General features: G+C 38.7%; 2 protein-coding genes across 5 annotated transcripts; one reads left to right on the top strand and one right to left on the bottom strand.

Moving 5' to 3' along the window:
* Window positions 1-616: 616 nt before the first annotated feature.
* scyl2 (SCY1 like pseudokinase 2) lies at window positions 617-12,395 on the top strand. Of its 2 annotated transcripts, XM_087787308.1 has the most exons (19): window positions 617-733; window positions 2,605-2,794; window positions 2,872-3,029; window positions 3,156-3,300; window positions 3,474-3,623; window positions 3,685-3,906; window positions 4,460-4,576; window positions 4,653-4,778; window positions 4,915-5,091; window positions 5,230-5,241; window positions 5,417-5,539; window positions 6,700-6,813; window positions 6,890-7,022; window positions 7,087-7,205; window positions 7,286-7,386; window positions 8,744-8,813; window positions 8,931-9,008; window positions 9,084-9,209; window positions 9,959-12,395. In XM_087787308.1, exons 2-19 carry the CDS (start codon window positions 2,618-2,620, stop codon window positions 10,565-10,567), a joined length of 2,757 nt encoding a protein of 918 aa, XP_087643434.1. In that variant the 5' UTR covers window positions 617-733; window positions 2,605-2,617; the 3' UTR covers window positions 10,568-12,395. The 2 variants fall into 2 exon arrangements, with proteins under 2 accessions (XP_087643434.1, XP_087643435.1); XM_087787309.1 differs by lacking the exon at window positions 5,230-5,241.
* Window positions 12,396-13,483: 1,088 nt separating this feature from the next.
* LOC148084047 (uncharacterized) lies at window positions 13,484-17,165 on the bottom strand. 3 transcript variants are annotated; one of them, XM_087787310.1, is made up of 11 exons: window positions 17,117-17,165; window positions 16,810-16,886; window positions 16,543-16,628; window positions 16,304-16,472; window positions 15,948-16,092; window positions 15,758-15,887; window positions 15,518-15,638; window positions 15,366-15,447; window positions 14,046-14,139; window positions 13,876-13,981; window positions 13,484-13,741 (listed from the first exon to the last, which is right to left on the bottom strand). In XM_087787310.1, exons 2-11 carry the CDS (start codon window positions 16,820-16,822, stop codon window positions 13,680-13,682), a joined length of 1,008 nt encoding a protein of 335 aa, XP_087643436.1. In that variant the 5' UTR covers window positions 16,823-16,886; window positions 17,117-17,165; the 3' UTR covers window positions 13,484-13,679. The 3 variants fall into 3 exon arrangements, with proteins under 3 accessions (XP_087643436.1, XP_087643438.1, XP_087643437.1); XM_087787312.1 differs by lacking the exon at window positions 17,117-17,165 and having other exon boundaries at window positions 13,876-13,978; window positions 16,810-17,110; XM_087787311.1 differs by lacking the exon at window positions 17,117-17,165 and having other exon boundaries at window positions 16,543-16,625; window positions 16,810-17,110.
* Window positions 17,166-17,943: the final 778 nt, after the last annotated feature.

Below are 17,943 nucleotides of genomic sequence, written 5' to 3'. Positions count from 1 at the left end.
CTGAAATGTATTTTCCAGAGCCAAAAACTGTTGTAGATTTTATAACAATAATGGTTCTTAAATTTTTCCATGAATAGTCAACAATTATTACTTCCAGACTATCTGAAGAGAAATTGATATCAACTGGTGCTTACTTCTGTTTTTTATTACTTGCTTTGTCTTATTTTATTATTTTATTCTGTACTGAAAGCACAAAAAAGTATAAAGTAAGTGATATAGGGAGACATTATTTTCAAATGAGTTAGGTTGTTGTATACGAAGTACTAATTTCCACATCCAACAGATTGTTCACGTTTAAATGCTATATAAGTCAATAGTAAATAAACGCTTAAATCATTCCTTTTAATACAAATTTTCGTTTATGAATGGGTTTTAAATAGTTAATAATAGATAACCATAAGTGCGATTGCAGTAGTGTAGAATTACCATTTACGTCTTTCCTTGGCTCAATCATCAGTATTCCAAAAGTAAGTACAATTGGGTGAATTCTTCATTTTATGTACATTTATACCATATATTTCCGATCTGTTGGAGTTTATTTCCGAACACTAAAAGCAGTGACATCACACCACGTGACTCAGACTGAAACCCGGAAGTAGGTCTATTCTCCAGTTAGCTTAGCAGCAAGCTAATCGATTTCCTCTGCTGAAGACATGGGGACTCCGTCAAAGCCATCACTGACACTCAATTGAATCTTCTTTAACGAGAAATTAATTTCAAGAATCACACATCAGTAAGTAACGAGACCGTTTCTCTTTCCCAGTGTTTTATTTTAGATGAGCGGTTATTACGGTATTATTGACTGAAACGTCACAGTGGTATTGATGGCTAGTTAGCTCAGGGATCTGTTCGTAACCAATATTCGGCAACACGATTGTGTATTTCTACAACCTTTTCTACGTTTATACAATGTGTTTGGAAGATACATTCTGGTGAATAAGTTCGCTTTTGATAACAGAATAGTTCGTCACCAGGTCACACGAACGAGCTATACAGGCTAAGTGGGAATTTGAGTACAATGTATATTTCAACATGCATCCCATATTATATTTTTGTTCGTATGACTTGAAATACTGGGAGAACCTGTGGATTAAATGACTAATCCTTAGTTAAACATTGATCATGTATTCATGACAAGTTTAAAGCTGAGCTTGAAATAGAAAAATCATTTTGACACTTCATTGTCTGAAAACCTTTTTCACAATAAGTCCACTTTAACTATTTATTGAATGTATTAAAGTTCATAAAGCTATTACATTTTATATTTATTAAATAGAAATGTATGGTTAAAGAAAGATCTGGTCTTTGAAAAGAAATGACAATCATCTTAAAAATGAGGAACCCGATTTTGAGGGGGGTTTTTTTGTTTAAACAATGAGGAAATTCTAAAGGCTTTGTAATAAGTTGCAGGAAATTCATACATACCAGGAGAAGTCTGTCAGGCTAGGCTTTCACCATCTCAATGTCCAGAAAAACAAATGAACTTCTGGCTTTGGGAAAAAAAAAATTGATTCAAAGAACAAAGCCATACAAATTGTAACATGAAAGAATTATAGTTATAGTAGAATTGCGAAAGCTATTAGAGATGATGCAATATAGTCATATAAAGGAATAAGGGATTTTTCTAGACTGAAAGTAAATGGGTATCTCACCCCCCTCCGACAGAGAAGCAGTAAAAATGGGCGTATACATATTAAAAGCATAAAGTTATTAGTAGGAAGACATTAAGAGTATGACAAAACAGTACACAAAACACAAAGAAAAGAGACTGTTTAAAGTGTCATTGTTTATCGAAGTGTCAGTTGGTGGCAAAGAGAATAACGTTATGTCAATTATCTTCCTTTTTTAGTAAGCAGACAGTAACTGCATTTGATGCGCAATACAGGATCGTTACTACAATGAATGTGTTTCACAATGTTTGCATACAGCAATCTAATGCCCTCAGATATATATAAAATCCATTTAGGCTAAATAATGCATCATAAATCAGTTTAAAGAGTAAAGTCATAGGGACGGAAAGAAATTTCATGAATTTGCTACCGCAACTTAATAAATAAAATCCTTTTTCCATGCTTCCATTGCATGTTATTTTTAAATAAAATGCATTCCTCACAGACCTATATGGACACATCAGAGATTTGCTCTATTGGCCCAAAATAAAATGACGCTTTTACAAATCTTCTAGTAATTTATTAACTGTGAAGACCCTATTTCATCACCTAGGCATGTATCCAGTAATATTATTTGTTAAGCTTGTGTTAGGAATATCTAGTTAATTTTGACCTTTTTTATGAGGACAAAGCGATGTTAAATTTACCATTTGGATTACCAACAGGGCACAAGGCAAGAGAATAAACATGTGGCATATCTGTTGCTCTATTACATCACTGTTTAGTTAGCTGTGGCTGGTGCTGCTAGTGCACTCTGCAACTGGTTAGAGAATGGGGTTTCCCCAAGTACTTCCTTTTTTAGTCAAAGTCCAACTCTTTAATTTCTTTTTAAAAATTCAATTTTATCTGTAATCACAGTTGGAGAAAAGTGTTCTGTGTTCGCCTGAAACACTAACAAGAGCTAAACTGTCCTGGTCCTCTCTGTTTTCATCAGATCAGGCCTGAAAATGGAGTCCATGTTGAACAAGCTAAAAAGCACCGTTACCAAGGTGACGGCTGATGTCACCAGCGCTGTCATGGGCAACCCAGTGACACGAGAGTTTGAAGTGGGGCGGCATATAGCGAGCGCCGGTCCGAGCATGTGCTGGAGGATTTACAACGGGACCAAAAAGTCCACCAAACAGGTCTGCGTCTTTAATGTTTAGGGCATTAAATTAAAGGAAAAGCATTTTGTAATAATGACTTGATTGTTCACCAACAGGAGGTCGCAGTGTTTGTATTTGACAAGAAGATGATTGACAAGTACCAGAAATATGAAAAGGACCAAATCATAGATTCTTTGAAAAGAGGCGTTCAACAGCTGACCAGACTGCGCCACCCGAGACTGTTAACCGTGCAGCATCCGCTGGAGGAATCACGGTAATCGTCACACGGAAAACATTTGAAAAAGATTCTTATAAAGACTTGTTAAGAGTCTTAATAACACCAGGAGGGAGGGAACACCATCACTTGTACTCCTTTTAATTCTTTGTCTTGTACTTTCAGAGACTGTTTAGCATTCTGCACAGAGCCCGTGTTTGCCAGTCTGGCCAACGTACTGGGCCAGTGGGACAATCTGCCGAGCCCTGTGCCCAATGACATCAAGGAGTACAAACTGTTTGATGTAGAGACCAAGTATGGCTTGCTGCAGGTGAGAAGAGGGACATGGCAACCTGTTTCCAAGAGAAGCTTAAATGATTTCATTTAACAATTTAGTTTTGTGAAAGCAGTCAAATTATTTTTAAATATTAAGATCGCCTTTTTCAATGGATATTGATTAACACAAGATCTAGAGTCTCATATATCATGACTTGCTTTTTACAGATCTCGGAAGGTCTGTCCTTTCTTCACAGCGGCGTGAAAATGGTCCATGGAAACCTGAGTCTGGAGAACATCATCCTTAACAAAAGTGGATCCTGGAAGATAATGGGCTTTGATTTTAGCATCTCCACCAACAACCCTTCAGACGCCGAGGTGAGTTTCTCATTGACACATCACACAGGAGAAATTGATACAAGTTCCTTTTCTCTTCCAGCCGAAATACTCTTGTAAAGAGTGGGAGCCCAACCTCCCACCCTTGGTCCTCCCAAACCCAGAGTACCTGGCCCCGGAGTACATCCTGTCTGTGAGCTGTGACGCGGCCTCCGACATGTACTCGCTGGGCGTGATCATGCACGCTGTCTTCAATGAAGGCAAGCCTGTTTTCCAAGTCAACAAGCATGACATTTTCAAAAGCTTCAGTCGACAACTTGACCAGGTAAGAAGGTGAAAGGTCACGCGCTGCACGTGTTGTTAATCTGAAATTGATTTATTCACAAAAAACACTCAAATGAATTAAAGGTTGTGAGTTTAAAATTAATTTATTAATTCACTTTTTTTTTAAGGGTAATAAATCCATTGAAACAGAAGAAAACTATTGAAAACTATTGTACTACTATATATAAATGATTTTTGATGTTATCAACTTTAACATATGGAGTAACATGTGGTTTTTGACTTCAGGGTTATCTAGATTATTTTTATCCTACATTATTCATATTTACAGACTGTAAGTTTGGCTGATAAAAACGACACACTGGTAAATATCAGCATGAAGATTTTATTGACATTTCCTTTAGTGATTGGGCCTCAGGCAGTGAATCATTGATTTAGCTAAAGTGTTAAGATAAGTACAAGTTATTCCTGATGGTTGACCTTTTTTTCAGGACAAACATGGCTGAATTCTGTTGATACAAAGTTACACAAATTACATTCAACCTCTCTTATTCTCCTTTTCCACACTTTTTGTCTTTTCCCTTGAACGTATCCAGCTCAGCAATATAAGTCCTTCAATGTTGAACAAAATCCCAGAGCTGGTGCGGGAACATGTGAAAATGCTGTTGAGCGTCACACCTAACGTGAGACCTGACGCTGACCAGATGACCAAGGTTTGAATTATTCCAAAGTTTGGTAACCCTTTATAAAAGCTTACTTATTATTCTACTTTCATTTTGTGAAATCCAGATTCCTTTTTTTGACGATGTTGGAGCCATGACTCTACAGTACTTTGACTCCCTGTTCCAGAGAGACAACCTACAAAAGTCCCAGTTTTACAAAGGCCTCCCAAAAGTCCTTCCCAAACTTCCCAAGGTTAGTTCCTAATGCTTGACTCATGAATAGTATTTCTAAATGAAGAATAAAATGTGTTCTATTGAGTCTTTCAAATACAGCAACTCAGTATAAAATACTTTATTTTAGTTTATGTTTCAATGTTCCTTTCAAACAGAGAGTGGTCGTTTATCGAATCCTGCCTGCACTCACCTCTGAGTTTGTCAACCCGGACATGGTTCCATTCGTGCTGCCAAACGTGCTTCTGATTGCTGAGGAGTGCACTAAAGAGGAGTACATCCGTCTGGTCTTACCGGACCTCACGCCTGTGTTCAAGCAGCAAGAGCCAGTCCAGGTACGTGTAAAGACCGGGTTGTGGAAACTGTGCTCTGTGGCATGTGAGAAATGACTGATGGGGCAAATGCATGTTTTAAACGCTGGTTAAATAAATGTAACTTCATATCTATATCTTCTTTCCCCTCTGCTTCTTCAGGCTAGTAACATGGTGAGTGGTCATTGCTGTGGTTCTTCCTCTGTCACAGTCTAGGCTTCTAGTTGTCACATTATCTGTCATCCAACATCTGCATGCTTTGCCAAGCACCTCAGTGCCCCCAGAAATACAACATAAACCTGTTTAAATAATCTGTACTTATTTGTTAATTACTCCCTCTGTCATGCAGATTTTGCTGATCTTCCTGCAAAAGATGGACTTGCTTCTGACCAAAACCCCGGCCGAGGACATCAAGAACTGTGTGTTGCCCATGGTTTATAGAGCCCTGGAAGCTCCGTCTGTGCAGATCCAGGTACAGAGAGAGGGTTTCTTTCGCTCATAATGTGTCTGTTTGAAACAAAAGAATGTAAAAGTTGATACTAAACAAAGTAGCCTAATACAAACCATGGGTCAATCTCATGGCTTTGGGGACCGGCAAGTCATTTTCTGTGGCCATAAAATCAGATGAATATTCTTGTTGATGTGACTTATAAAGTGATTAAGATGAAATAAGGAACAAAGAAGATGGATGTAACATCATGTTTGGTAAAATTAAATATTGTTTGGCCCATGACTCGGATTGCTGAAAGATTTTGACAGCCCAGCTTTGCAAAGAACTTCAGTCACAGTCTATTTGTTAGAACAGATGGGTATTATTACTTGTTACCAGAATAGCACTGGTTCTGAATAAACCAGTAATAACAACACCAAAAAATACAGATATTCAAAATGTACTTTAAAATAGAGTCACATCAGAATCCCTGATCACCTACTCTCTCTGCACTTGAACTCACCTCTAATGTGGGAAACGTATCCCCAATATCACACTGAATGCAACTCAGAAAACGTAACCTTGTTAAAACATGCTTATAAAAAAACAACATTTTAAAAACAAAATAAAATACAAATTTTAAATTTGGTTTCAAGTACAGTATCTGATAACGCCTACACAATTCCCTTCCCTATATAGTACATGTAATTCAGTTTGTTAAACGTCTACATAGGGGGTCTCCAACTTGCCCGTGTGCCATTTGTGTCTCATGATATGCTACTCTGTGGCCCTATATTTATTGTTTTTCTTTTTATGAGTGCAGACAGAGCAAGAGAATCAAATTATGTTCAATGTTGGCCTGTTTAGAAATAAATATCTTTTGTCATTTATAGACTTGATTATATTGTGGATGGAAGAGATTAAAATAAATAACAGCATTTGACCCAAATACAGAGTGAACATACAAAAAAAACCCATAAAACATAAAACGACTAAATAGAAATAAAACTTTTGAAAGATGTTAAAAAACAGCTTCCACAACCTTATACACATGTGTAGTACACACACACACGTCAAGTTTTAGCCCATGAAAACACATTTTCATGTAGTACATCTTTGAGTTCATTTTAGTTTTGCATTCAAGAACATATTCTCAATTGAAGAGCAAGTTTTGCTTCATAACATGTTATCTGTTCTCGCAGGAGTTGTGCCTCAACATCATCCCAACTTTCACCAACCTGATTGACTATCCTTCCATAAAGAACTCCCTCATCCCTCGAATCAAATCGGCCTGCTTGCAGACTTCCTCTCTCGCTGTAAGTCATCCATTGAACTGCAACACATTCTTTACATATTCTTTAGCAGATTCTTTCAACGGATGTCACTCCTCAGGTTCGGGTCAACTCGCTGGTCTGCCTTGGAAAGATTTTGGAATACATGGACAAGTGGTTTGTGATCGATGAGATCCTGCCCTTCCTACAACAGATCCCCTCCAGAGAACCAGCGGTGCTCATGGGCATCCTAGGTAACTAGACTTTACCTCATCAGCTGAAGATAAAAAGTCACAGCTAACCGTTCCCTTCCTTTAGGAATCTATAAATGCACTTTCTCCCACAAAAAGCTGGGCATCCCCAAAGAGCACCTGGCCTCGAAGAGCCTGCCCCACCTGGTGTCACTCAGCATCGATAACAACCTCAATCTCAACCAGGTGACTCCGACTGTTGCTTTTATGATGCCTTTGTTTCTCGAGTGAAGGGGCTGGTCTCATTTGATACGCCTGTGCTTCAGTTCAACTCGTTCATGGTGGTGATTCGGGAGATGCTGAGTCGCATGGAGGCGGAACACAAGACGAAACTGGAGCAGTTGCACCTCATGCAGGAGCAGCAGAGGTACTCGCACCATATGTCCACTTTTTATAGTACAAGTTGATGAACGATTGTTTTTTACACATTTGATCTCAAAGGCCTTTTATGTATATTTAAATAATAGTGTCAGTTCCTGGTTTTATCTTCCTACTTGCTTCAAAAAGTATGTCAGTACTTCAGACAGTATATGCAAAAGTTTGATCACACATTCAATGTGTTTTCTTTATTTTCATGACTATTTTGAGATTTTGAGATCTATTAGATTGTAGATTATCAGTGAAGGTATCAACACTATAAATTAATACACGTGGAATGATGTACTAAATAAACACATTTGAAATAACTGAAAAGAGCTTTGCATGTACTAAAAGAACTGGAGTTACATCCAGGTAGCTAATATTTTCTAAGTACGTTTTTTCTAATTACTGCTTTAAAGACTTTGATCCTTTTCTCGATGAAATTTAAGAGGTTTTCACCTGACGTGGTTTTCACTTCACAGGTGTATCAGGGTTACTTAGTGGAATTTCTTAACTTTTTTTTTTAATGGAATTGGTCCATCAGTTGTTTTGAAACGAGCCTTATTGGACAACTGGTAGAATAACAAGAACCAATCAGCTAAATGAATCGAAACGAGTGACCATCATTACTTTAAAAACTGAAGGTCACCCATTTTGGAAAACTGCAAAAACTTTGATAAGTGTGTCCAAACCTTTGGTCTGTACTGTATGTTACCACTATCTCGCACCCACGTAGTTAAGTTAGACGGTCACATGAAGCTCCGTGAGTGGGTCATCCAGACAATATTAAGCATTGTTTCAAATAATAGCCAGTGTTCAGAGTTCTACGAATTTAGTCATAAGTGTTTAAAAACAAATCCATCATGACATGAAGATGAACTAAAATCTGCCTATTATTTCTAAATCTATTGCTTTAATGTTAATTTACAACAGGTCAACTCATTTATCAACCATTTCACGCTGTTTCTACCGCAGTAGCTTTTCGAAATATTGCTGTTTAGATATTGCAGCAGCCACTACTGCGTGTCATGACACGCACTGCCACCTGTTGGTCGGCTGTTGTAAGTACAATAATACATCAGAAGCAAGATGGCTGATGGAAGAGCTGAGAGGAAGCACAGGGGAAGAATAAAATATGAGGTTAGCAATAAACAATAATTTACTTTACAGAGTGTATACTTGATTTTACTAACTCCTTGAAAATTATATATGGCTGAATTAAGAATTTTATAATTTCAACTTCAATTTAAGAGCACCAAAAGAAACCTTTCCGAGGGATTAATTAAGTACCGTCTATCTATTTTCTTACATGTGTATATTCAACTGTTAGCGCTTGTTAAAGCTGTCATCTTTCACACCAACAGAAGTCTGAATATCTCAAACCCAATTGGTCAGTCAGAGGAGAGGAAGACGCCGCCCTCTTCTGCAAACCAGGTAACACTTGCTCTGAAGAGAAACTCTCAATATCCTGTTCTACAACACTGACTATATCATTAAATGAACTTGACCTTCGACACCTACAGTATGTTGACAATTTTGAATTCCTTTTAGATCGAGGACATTTTTGGCAGCTCGGCTGTCAATGGGAAGGAGAACGGTGCAGCAGCAACAGCTCCGCAGCCCAACAGAGTAAACAAACGCATTTATTCATCTCTCTACATACTGTTTAATCGGGCCATCATGAACTTTCCTTCTTGCGTCTAGATGTCTCTCACACTGGAGGAGAAGCAGCGACTGGCTAAGGAGCAGGAGCAGGCAGCCAAGTTACGGAGTCAGCAGCCGTTAGCCCCGCAGTCAATGAAACCAGCCAACAGTGGCTCCAGTACACAGGTAGACCCTCTGAACACCTGCTGCCTTTTGACAGGAATTTATGTCTGTGAGCTGATGCATGTGCGTTCCAGTTTAAAATATTGGATTTATCATATTAATTAGGGTTTCAAACATTAGGCTTACACTGTCAAACTCATGGTCCGGGGGCCAAATCTGTCATGTTAAGTGATTTTATGTGGCCCGCCGGATGGTTGGCCCAAAAGTCAAAGTCTATTAATATTCATGTAGATATAGTGACCTATGAAGATAACAATGTTTACGGACAGAGATGATGGATAGGAGTGTGTATTTGCAATAATATGACGATACGATATGTATCACGATACAGGAGCAATTATACAATATTTTGTGATACTGTAGGAACAAGGGGATATATTTGTAGTATTGTAGAGTACTTGAAAGAACTTACAGACCACATGACTCTTGACAAAGTCATAACTGATTTCATTTGTTTTGAAACCAAAATATGTCCAAACATCAGCTTTAAAAGCTGCTGGAGCCAACTGTATCCTCTCGTCATCAGTCATTGCCAAGAGTTCTCTGTATTTTCGCATTATTTTAGTTGTAGAGGATGTTATGGCTGCTGCCATCTAGTGGTTTAATTGCAACAAAACAACACTAGAAATCCAGTTATTTTATTTTTACACACTATATTGAAATATAAAGCATTAAAGAATAAAAAAAAAATGTTCCAGTGCTTTCAGATATCGCTTCAATAACGTGAAACATTCTGTGGTATCATGTTACAGGCTAAGGACCTGACCAGCAGCCTTATGAACAACATGACCTCGTTGAACAGTTTGTCTCTGGCCGGCACGTCCCGGCACACGCCAGTGCAGGCTTCCTCCATGGCGACCTTCCCCTCCCCCGGCTCCATGGTGGGCCCCGGCATCCCCCCCGTAGCCAACGGCTTCAACTCCCCCATGGCCTTCCCGACAGCGGGCATGGCGATGGGCATGCGTCAATCGGCGCCGAGCCCCTACGGCGGCATGGCCACCACCACCAGCACACCCAACTTCGGAGCGCTCGCGCAGAACCAGGGACATCTCGGGCACACAAGCAAGCAGCCGGACATGTCGGCGCTGGACAATCTTTTCACTGCCAACAAGCCTAAGGTCAGCCTCAACCAGATGGGGCCGAGGCCGAACACGCCCTGGGTCAACCAGTTCGCCCCGGCACAGACCCCTCAGACTACCATGCAGGCGGCACCCATGGGCATGGGCGTGGGGGGCACCGGCTTCGGGATGCAGGCGAACCCCTTTTTCAACCCGCAGAATTTCTCTCAACCCGCTCCGAACCCAACGGGCGTCAAACACAGCGCGTCCGTCAACAACGATCTTAAAGACCTTTTCGGCTAAACTGATTGTGATCGTCATGGTAACACCCGTCTCCATTGAAACCTGGCTTTAATTCCACTAAAATTCCACCTGACATTTCTACTTGAACTGGGATGGAAGGGATTTGTTACTCGTATGCTGTGTTATCTTAATGCTGTGGATTTACTATCTTTCTAACGTCACATTCCCAAGAGCTGAGAATCCCGACCGATGCTGTTTAACCCACGAGTGACTGAGTCGTCTGAAGAACTTTTGTCTTTTGATTTTCCACCTTGCAAACTTGGAAACAATGTGCATGTTTAAGTCCATACTTGAGGCTGGAGGAGGAAGCCTAGTGTGTAGCATTAGTGACGCGTCGTCCTGTCAGTTTTAGAGGAACTCGCTCATACTTGACGAAACTGTCGACCCAGACTGGAATCTTATTTTCTTTCAATGCAGTACGACGAACAGGTTTGTGATCAAACGGTTGATGTGGAGATTTAAAATTGACATTAATGTGCCTTCATTCTGATACAAGACAGAAAAATGAGAAATATTAAATTATTTTCAAAAATGTTTCAACAATGGTTAGCCTTATGGAAATACATTAAAGTATAAATAAAAAGCTCATTAAATGTATTTAGATTCTGCTGACTCCATTAGCAAAAACCCACTGAGAATATAAGAGCATTTCATGTAGTTTTGAGTGATTCAAATCCATTATCACTCATTAGAACCTACTGTATGTAATGTGTGAAATAATATATTTTATTGGATTAAAAGTGGATGGTTAAACTAATAAACCAGAAATACGACTGATTAATAAGGCAAGTGAATTACATTTTCATTTAGCACAAAATAAAAATAAAAAAATAGTTAAAATTGAACTTGTTTTGGTCACTTAATCAAGTGTATCTACCGTTTGTGATGATTTAGCTCCTTTTTAACTGGGTTATTGTCTTTGTTTTCATTAACGAAAGTATTTGGAAATGAACATCAGTTCAACTGTTATGACAAATTAGATATTTTTGTTTTAACAGCCTTTTTTTCTGTGTTGCATCTGAAGGGAAATTCATTTTCTGAAAGCTGATATAGAGCTGTTACAATAAGATGATTTGATATTGTTAGTTTGTGCTCGTCCGATTTATCTCCCGCACAACTTCTCCCCCAAAAAAGCAAGTGAATAAAAAAAAAATGAAGTTAGTAAAAAAAAGGTCAAGGTGGTGTGACCTCTGAAGTGATGATATATCATGTTGTTTCTAGAACCCGCTGAATACAGCAGAAGTATGTGATTCAGCGGCGAGTAAGCGGCACGACGTATGAAAGTTTGATGCTGCAAGAAGAGCGAGTGTGTGGTGAGAGCAGTTCTGCGGCCTTGGATGAACTTGTGCAATAATGAAGAGTGACCTCAGGGGCTGGAATTCACAGGGAAAGTGGATCATTCTCGAGCACCGTTGCTTCACAAAACTATCGAATTCTCTCCTGCTGTTGTCGATGAAAGCAAAACATGAAGGTGTTAATCTCGTTGTTAATGTGACTGAATGTCGATCGTCTGGATCCTAATCCGACTGTGAGTCTAAATGACCAGATTTACTAACGACAACAATCTACGTGCGTACGTCATGAACACATCCGGCATGATTCTGATTTCACTGTTTCTGTCCGGAAGTTTTTCGTCCTTTTTCCTGAGGTTTTGTTGTTGAGGGACTTTTCTTTCAACGTTGTACGATGTCACATATCCCAAAGCAGAGAAGGTATTCTTCTAAACAACTGTTTGTATTCTACTGTTTGTGTTTTGTGGCCATTTTCAAGTGTGAAGGTAATAGTGGCTTCATCAAAACTGTAAATATAAAGAAAGATTACTATCTTATCATTCCAGCTCTTTATCAAGTTGACAAACATACGACTTCTTGCAGGGACTTGGATCACGACTATACTGTATATTTTATCTATATACTTTCATAGTTTACATTTCCAATGCAGCAACATCAAATGATTAGTAATAAAAATGGAAAAAAGCTGGCTTTTGTACATTTAACATCATTATTGATAACTTTTACAACAATGTCTGACAATGGAACACGGATAACTAAATATAAAAAATAAACAGTTAAGTTTTTTTTTGGTATGAATTTGAGTGATCAATACAACACGCACACCAACCAATCAATCTAGTTAAAATTAGCTTTAAAAATGTGTTAGTCAAATGTTTATGACCTCCTTGGCAGAGGTAATTGTGCTTGTATGAAAGGAATTCTTTTTTTTAAATTAAAAATGTATATAATCTTCAAAACAATAATATTTCTTTGATAAAACAAGTTTAATAACAAATGTTAATAAAATACAATTTCCCTATCAATTACAGAACGACAAGAACATCATGAATATTCAAATAAAGATGCACTTTAACAATACAAATATTCATTATTAAAAACTGAGTATAATGTGACGACATCTCCTTTTTTACTTAAAAGAATTGACAGTCTTTATTTTGAAAGACCTTTAGTAGTTAAGCAGTGTCATGTTGTTAAGTGGTCAGTAGGTGGCGCCATCAGTTTAAAAATAATGTAATGTTTCATTAGAAAGGTTGTTAAAAACAAAGGAAAATAGTACAGAGATCGCCATCTAGTGGACTCTGAAAATAATGACACTGCTTCATGAAGCTTCAGACCATCTCTGGCCAAATTAACTGGTGGACAAATTAACGTTCATTCCAAGGGAGATTATTAATAAACCTGCAATATTTTACAAACCATTAAAACCATAGACAAACTGACAAAGGGTCACAAATTCACAATGAATGCTAAGAACACTTTATCACACAAACCCAATACCAGAGCATAACATAACTCAAGGCACCACACCCGGTTCAATACCCTAATGTCGTGACAGGAAATGGCATCAAAGAAAAATACATCCCACTTATCAAACGTCACCAAAACAAAAGTACAATTATGATTTTGATTAATAAATGACTTTAATTCAAATATGTTGTGGGGAAATTAAGTACTTTAAATGAAATAAATGCTCCAAACATCATATTTCTGGTTTAAACCCCTGAAAAGAGCCTTAGATCTGCACGATTTGAGATTGATTTGAAACAAAATTAAAAGTCCCTCTAATGATGATGGAATCCTCGAGATAAGATCTTCTGTCACACAAGAACTCGTCGAATGCTGCGCACTCTTCGAGTTTTGAGGTTGGTTTGAGTCTTGGCTGCAATGGAAAAGAACAGAATGTTCACTTCATTATAGCAGACTCAACAGTTTGGCATGTGTTTGAATGAGAGGATTAAAAAGAAAAAAAAAAAAAAAGTGATACAACTTGTGGTAGCTTGAGTTATGATGCACCTTTGAGGTCCAGCTTGTACATTTGACCCCCCACGGAGAATGTCATGCTGTCCTGTGGGTTTTGTTGGAATCTCATCTCGATGTCGTCGCTGCTGATGGAGGCCTGCTGCACAGACGTTAGAGTCTCAATTATCAAATGTTTTTTTTTGTAATCTCCAGAGAGAACTTACCCCGTTTTTAAAGTTGAACCACTTCCCTCGATCTCCCTCAAACTGCCACTTAGCTCTGCTCTGCGTGGACAACTGCTGGAAGGCTGGAGTCAGGCTGTAGAATTAAACAAATCATTGGGAAATTGGTTCATTATACATGGTTAAATTCACTATATTAAAAGATTGTGTTCTTGTCTCTGTGTGTATAACTATACATCCAGGCAGGTGTCACTACTGACCTATAAACCCTGTAAAAGCCACTTGATGCACCCCGTCTTCATTCTTTTCATAACCCCTTAAGGTATCCCCTGGCTTCCAAAAATACATAAGCAGTGGTGGAGGTCGTTCACCTTGACCCAGAGACAACACAAGGGATACCACAAACACATTTTTCAGGCCTTCGTTCACCCAGAGAAAACTCCATTAATCTCTGTCCATTACTGTAGGTGAGACTAGCTCTGCGCCCAGCATCTTCACTCTTCCTCCTAACTTCCACCTCCTCCTCATCTCACGTAAAATCACCATGTCATCCGCAAACAACATCATCCATGGAGTCTCCCTTTCAACTGTGGAAGTTAAATTGAATTAAGGTTGTCAACGTTTACACTTTTTTTTTTTTTACATATCTATTGAAGGCTTGTAACTATTGTGTAACCAGTTACATGCAATTGCACTATATAACCACTAGAGGGTTCTTTTGTCATTCAAACACCTCCTAACTCCATTGCAGTAAAGCTTTTCCAGTAGTTGTCAGACATAAATGAGTTACTTCTATAGACCCACTTCATTCAGCAACTAAATTACAGCCAACATAACAGACACAAAACAAACTTAATTTACCATATACTATAAGGCGCACTTAAAATCCTTTAATTTTTGAAAAATAAATCGAAAGTGCGCTTTATAACCCTTATGTGATAATCCTGGTTTTACTAACCGACTTTAAACTAATTTTATTTGGTCCACAGCCTTCTGTGTACAAATGTCAACATATGTTAAACTATGAAGTCGCACCACGAGTCACCGTAGTATTACTAGGCGAGGCTGCATATTGATATGACAGCGAAAAAAATACTACAAAGCTGTTTTATTTATTTTTTACTTCACGAACATTTTAAAGCTAATATAATTCAGTCGTTGTGAGTCCTCGCTGTCAATTGAGACTCAAAACCTTATTGACGCCACAGTCTCTCCTCGCAGGTTATAGTTTTTCATATAAGGTTATTAATTATAAGTGTTATAGTTTACACGTGTAAACGTGGACAAATGTATTCATGTACTGAATCAATACCATCAGTCCGTGACATTCCAAAGCCAGAGAGGAGACCCTGAGAATCTCACCTACATACGTCTGTGGTTTTCTCTCTGTAGCGTGGACGGCGTGTAACTCTCATGATCAGGTTCTGGCTTTTATGCCGCATATCTATCGAGGAATAAAAAAAGCGATGATGATTTGCTCCCTGGCGACCAATGACGTCGTGAGAGAATCCCACCTCTGAAATTAATCTCGAAGGTCACGTCACCGTCGGTAAAGGTCGAAGAACCTTTGGGATCAACCTGGAATTTCTCCTCGATGTCTGAACTCTTCACTGGACTTGACGATCCTAGAGTATCCTGTCAGGACACGCTTGAGTTATGGTCTTTGTTTTTGTTTTCAAACGACATTCCTGAAGCAAGACTACATTTCCTGAAAGACAAGGTGTCCCAATGAGGAGAATATCTACTGAATTCACCTCCTCCCCGTACTCCATCCACTTTGACTTCAGCATGAACCACATCCATTCAGTATTCCCATCATCAAGGCGTCTCACTGACAGATTCGTTCCTTCCACTCTCATGTTGGTGAAGACCACCTTGACCGCCCTGCAGAGAAAGACACTTGTATCTTGACATCTAAGAGGATAGATTCAGTTTGTACTTTACCCATAATTGGTGTTATACATCTTGATGGATTTCCTGTGAGGCAGCGAGTACTGCGCCTCGATGACGTGATCGTTGCTGACGTCCATCCAGGCACCTCCAGCCCTCAGCTGCCACTGGTAGGGCCGGCCGTCTGTGAGCTTGGTAGCTTATTAAAAAAAAAGTAGTAAAGATTGTTTGTGATAGACTTTCTTCATGGACCAATCATCTTTATCCCTGAGGTGTGTCATGGGAAATGAAGATTACAGCTTCAACGAACATGTGGCGATACATCTTTATCAATGGAGAGACCTGACGTTTGCTACGGTCTTTGTAGGAATGTCGTCCTGACGTGCCGAGCCAACATCGAGTAGTTTTACCTGAAGGTGTGGGTTCGACCGGTGAGGAGCCTCCTTCAATACAGTGGTTCAGTTTACACCCGTCGCCATAGCGACAGTGTCCTTTTAGGGCGTACATGCAGACGTGCAGGTACAGACACCTGCGGCCTTCACGACACCTGCCCTTGTTGTAGTACTTGCAGGGCAATTGCTAAATACACATAAACACAAGAATTATGTAAAAAAAAAAAAAGAAAAAAAGATTAAACAATAAAGCACACCTGGAGAGAAGGTTCTGTATCCTCTGGTGCCTCATGGTTTGACTCGTCTTGAGCAAAATCATTGTCCTCCTCAGAATCTGACGCTGCTGTAACAACACGTATAAAACTTAAGTAGCCATTACTGACATTTGTTACAATTTTTCAGGGTTTTTTTTTTTTTAAGTAAAACATCAGCATGGATTCATAATTACTCACAACATATATATTGAGTGAATTATATCATAAACTCATACAGTATATGATTCATTTTAAATACATGTTACTCACGTGCAGCTGCCATCCTGTGATATGTAAATCTGATTCTTCTCGTACTTCCAGTTTAAGTCACTCGATAGACGCACCTCCTGAAGCAGTTTTTTTTAAATCTCATCTTGTTTTTCCACATACAGCTTAACCCTTAACCGGTTATCTCTGGGTCAAGTTGAACGACCTCCACCACTGCATACGTTATTATGGAAGTCAGAGAGGTTGACTCAGAGATAACACAAGGGCTAAAACAAACGCATTTGATTTCAGGCCTTTAGGTCACTTTGACCCTGAGATAACATAAGGAATAAAGAAAAATAGGCCTCACCGTCACATCCCTGAGGTTTGAGGAAGAACACATACACTGAACACTTTTGTGAGTCACATTAAACAGTTTCGGTTTCATTTCTTTGAGGAAGAGAGAGGCGGAGCGTTGAACCAGCATAATTCAGCTTTTTAATGATACAAACTATTAAACACGACTGATATTAAAACTGTACAACATTTTCTTTAAATATTTTATATACCACTTACTCTACTCACTGTACAGTTTGTCTCACATCTAAGTCACTTTTAAAAAGCCTTGAGGACTGACTTACTTAATGTATGCTGTATATAGAGAAAAGAGATAGAAAAGTTAACGATAAATGATACAACAATGAGGATGAAACAGGAGCAGAGTGCAATACAATTTCTTTGAGTTCATTTGAATCATTGAACATAAAAGGAGAGTTAAAAAGCAACTCATTGTAAACTTGTGGCCTCTGTCTCTGGACAGAAAAACTTGTTATGTGAATATAAAAAGGTAAAAAGCACAGTATTGAATTTGAAATAACTAATGAAAGTGTACCAGCCATACTGGGCGCTTGATCAAGCGTATATATGAACTGGTGGAAGAAAGTCGCCTTGTATCTGTTTAAAGGTTACCTTGTAGATACAACATTGACACTGATTCAGCTGTAAAGACAGTAGTTCTTGCAAACAGGGAAAGAGTCATTAATAAGCTTCGCCACATGGAAAAATAGGAGTTATTGAAAGACTGACAGAACCAACAGACTGGGTCAACAGCAGGGAAAGAAAAATGTACTTAAACAGCAATCAAAAGACAACACTATCCATTACTTACCGTGGAAGAAGTCTGTCAAAAGCCCAAGG

The sequence above is a fragment of the Callionymus lyra genome, chromosome 3 (genome assembly GCF_982586985.1).
Source record: "Callionymus lyra chromosome 3, fCalLyr1.hap1.1, whole genome shotgun sequence".
In the NCBI taxonomy this organism is placed as follows: domain Eukaryota; kingdom Metazoa; phylum Chordata; class Actinopteri; order Syngnathiformes; family Callionymidae; genus Callionymus; species Callionymus lyra.
This window is presented reverse-complemented; position numbering and strand designations above follow the sequence as displayed.

Excerpts from the sequence above, each read along its gene's own strand:
- LOC148084047 (XM_087787310.1), bottom strand. Across the intron at positions 16,473-16,542 it reads ATACAGAACCTTCTCTCCAG|CAATTGCCCTGCAAGTACTA; the intron begins GTGTGCTTTATT and ends ATGTGTATTTAG. Across the intron at positions 16,093-16,303 it reads GGTCGAACCCACACCTTCAG|CTACCAAGCTCACAGACGGC; the intron begins GTAAAACTACTC and ends TTTTTTAATAAG.
- scyl2 (XM_087787308.1), top strand. The coding sequence starts at position 2,618 with ATGGAGTCCATGTTGAACAAGCTAAAAAGCACCGTTACCAAGGTGACG. Across the intron at positions 4,577-4,652 it reads ACGCTGACCAGATGACCAAG|ATTCCTTTTTTTGACGATGT; the intron begins GTTTGAATTATT and ends TGTGAAATCCAG. Across the intron at positions 8,814-8,930 it reads CGCCCTCTTCTGCAAACCAG|ATCGAGGACATTTTTGGCAG; the intron begins GTAACACTTGCT and ends AATTCCTTTTAG.